At 55.8% G+C, this 3,121-nt stretch overlaps 1 protein-coding gene across 2 annotated transcripts; it reads left to right on the top strand.

Moving 5' to 3' along the window:
• The first annotated feature begins 269 nt into the window (after window positions 1-269).
• Window positions 270-2,351, top strand: Pnma3 (paraneoplastic Ma antigen 3). 2 transcript variants are annotated; one of them, XM_013025965.1, is made up of 2 exons: window positions 270-1,580; window positions 1,705-2,351. In XM_013025965.1, exons 1-2 carry the CDS (start codon window positions 270-272, stop codon window positions 1,966-1,968), a joined length of 1,575 nt encoding a protein of 524 aa, XP_012881419.1. In that variant the 3' UTR covers window positions 1,969-2,351. The 2 variants fall into 2 exon arrangements, with proteins under 2 accessions (XP_012881419.1, XP_012881420.1); XM_013025966.1 differs by having other exon boundaries at window positions 270-1,767.
• Window positions 2,352-3,121: the final 770 nt, after the last annotated feature.

The raw sequence follows: 3,121 nt of genomic DNA, 5'->3' as shown, positions 1-3,121 counted from the left end.
CCACCCGACCCGGCCGGACCGGACCCGACCCACGGGGATCGGCCCACTGGCGGGGGAGGGCGCGGATGGGGTCCCCCCGGACAGGAAACGCGGGCGCCTCCGGGGGCGGTGGCACGGGCTGGGGCGGGCTGGGGGGCGGGCCTTCACCTCGCTCTTTCCCCCCCCTCCCCGCCCCCCTTAGTCTTCGCAGGCACTGGAGACCCGGACGGGGATTTTTGGCTCCGATTGATGTGTTTACACATAAATTAGAATACGCCGCAACTGCAAACATGCCGTTGACGCTGTTGCAGGACTGGTGTAGAGGGGAGCATCTGAACAGCCAGCGCTCCATGCTGATCCTGGGCATTCCGGAGGACTGTAGTGAGGATGACTTTCAGGAGACTGTCCACGCGGCTCTCAGGCACCTGGGAAGATACAGGGTCATCGGCAGGATGTTTAGGAGGGAGGAGAACGCCCAGGCTTCTCTACTGGAATTTGCAGAAGATTTTGACTGTTCTTCCGTCCCCAGAGAAATAGTAGGCAAGGGGGGGCCCTGGGAGGTGATTGTCGAACCTCCTAATTCAGATGGTGAATTTCTTACTAGATTGAACCACCTGTTAGAGGAGGAGAGGAGAACAGTGTCAGACATTAACAGAATCCTTGGATCCTATACTAATTCTACTCCTAGACTGGCTTTTAACCCAGAAGTTTGGAACTGGGCCCAGACCCTGGAGGTCACAGTTCAGCCTCTGCTAGAACAAATGTTGTATCGAGAGCTAAGAGTGTTTTCTGGGAACACTGTAGCTGTCCCAGGGATGTCAGCCTTTGAAGCCTGGTTTGAGCATGCCACTGACATGTTACAGATGTGGCAAGTGCCTGAGATGGAAAAAAGGCGCAGGCTGATAGAGTGCCTTCGAGGCCCTGCTCTGCAGGTGGTCAGCGTGCTTCGGGCAAATAATGCTGGCGTTACGGTAAAGGAGTGCCTGCAGGCTCTGCAGCAGGTGTTTGGGCCAGTAGAGAATGGCAAAATGGCTCAGATAAAATTTTGTAAAGCCTATCAGGAGCCAGGAGAGAAAGTCTCCAACTTCGTGGTCCGTTTGGAGCCACTGCTCCAAAAAGCTATTGAAAAAAAGGTCATACCACGGAAGAATGTGAATCAGACTCGCCTGAAACGAATTTTAGGTGGAGCCACTCTCACTGACACACTTCGAGACAAGCTTAAGCTGATGAAACAGCGCAGGAAGCCACCAGGTTTCCTGGCACTGGTGAAGCTCCTGCGGGAAGAGGAGGAGTGGGAGGCTACCATGGGTCCAGAGAGGGAGTTCCTGGAAGGGCTGGAATTATCCCCAAGATCACCAAATCGAGTCAGTGGGTTCGGGCCTTTTGTCCCTACCTCTGACCAGAGTGTGGAGACCTGGCCTTCCCAGGGCTCCCTGCGCCGACGCCGCCGTGGCAGGAGGGGCAGCAGAGGTGGGAAGGGAAGTGTGCTGGGAGCTGGCTCTGGAGATGCAGGAAACCGGAACCATCACACATTCTGCTACAGTTGTGGAGAAGATGGCCACATCAGGGTACAGTGCTTCAACCCCTCCAACCTGCGCTTGGTGAAGCAGAAGAAGCAGGCTGCAATTGCAAAGTTGGGAAACGGAAACCGGGCTTGAGATAAGAGCCAACCCAAGCCCCAGGCCAAGTAGGCTCCAGAGAAGAAGGCACCCACTTTTACCACAGGTTAAGCAGACAAAAGACATACTGGAAAAATGGAAAGGGGCAGTCCAGACAAATAGCAGGAGACTTGAGGGGGGCAGAAGGGCACAGCTGCCAAGCCCAGGCCAGACCCCCTCACCCTTCACCAGCTGCCACCAACCAAGACCAAATGGCACCCAACTCTTTGGAGGCCACACACAGGGACCCCATGAAGTGTCAGGGACACATGCAAGAAACGGACCCTCCTGGCCCAGAAGGCATCAAAAACTCCACTATAGGACTCAATGAAGCAGAGGCCCAAGATAGTGAGGCTGGGGGCTGTGGTCTGGGTGTCAACCCAGTGACATGGCCACCTCCAGATGCCCACCATGGAAGCTCTGATTTAAGCCTACTCACTAAATGTGAGGTTGCATTGGGCATAGACAGGCCTGCCCCAGCCAGAAAGAGCCAGTGCTGCAGGACACAGAGAGAAGACGCCAGATGGAAAGCCCAGGCTGCAGCTTGTCTTCACAATCATCCACACTGCTCCAGGGGAAGCCCAGGAGGGCCGAATCCTGGAGCCCCTGTGTGAGTAAAACCTGGGTCCCTAGACCCAAAGACCCTGGGAGGCCAGAGCCACCCAGAGGCAGTTTCCTCCCCTGCAGCCTGACAAGGCTGTGTGGGAAGATTCACGAGACCACCCCCTCTCCCCACTTACAGGGACACGGGACTCTCCCTGGGACAGTTCTGTAGAACTGCTGTGGGAAGGAGTGGGTGTGTTGGGCAGCCTTTGTTCTAACAGAAGCAGCAGAGGAGGGAGGACGTGGCGTGGGGTCGTTTGGTTCTTTTTGTTCCTGCAGGGAGACTGCAGAACCGGAGATAACGAGCAGGGAGTTCCAGAGCCTGGCATGGCAAGTTACAACTTAGCAGCTGATAAGGCCAAGACCAGCTCAAACCCTGCCAACTTGGATGGCTGAGCTGGAGGCATCTTCTAAGACACCAGCCTACATAAGGGTGCCTGGAACTCATATGGGAGAAGACACCATTTGAAAACTGCCAGCTGCCTGCCTCTCCCCAGACAGGCTACTTCCTTTCCTGGATAAGCCCACCCTTACCTGTAGGCCCCTTCGTTACCCCAGCTGTCAGACAAGAGCCTGCCCCCCACACTAACCACCCTTCCTGTGCAGAGGTATGAGGTGTGTGTCAAGCCCAGGCAGAGGCCCTTACTCACCTGGCCAGCCACTTCAAGGTCTGAGCACAGGCCATGAGCTTCCTCCCATGGCGTCCAAGCTCCTCTTTTTGTCCAGTGTCATGAGCTCAACTTCTGCTTTCTTGGTCTAGATCTAGAACAGCAGCCTTGCCGCTGGTTCTCATGGACCTGTGTGCACATGTGTGGGTTATATTCTTCTCTGAGCAATTCCGCCCCAGAGTCCCTGAGCCCAGTCCCAGGAGCCATTGGGAA

Source organism: Dipodomys ordii, unplaced genomic scaffold, assembly GCF_000151885.1.
Source record: "Dipodomys ordii isolate 6190 unplaced genomic scaffold, Dord_2.0 Scaffold89, whole genome shotgun sequence".
Classification (NCBI taxonomy): domain Eukaryota; kingdom Metazoa; phylum Chordata; class Mammalia; order Rodentia; family Heteromyidae; genus Dipodomys; species Dipodomys ordii.
Note: the sequence above shows the minus strand (reverse complement) of the source record. Positions and strands in the feature narration are given on the sequence as shown.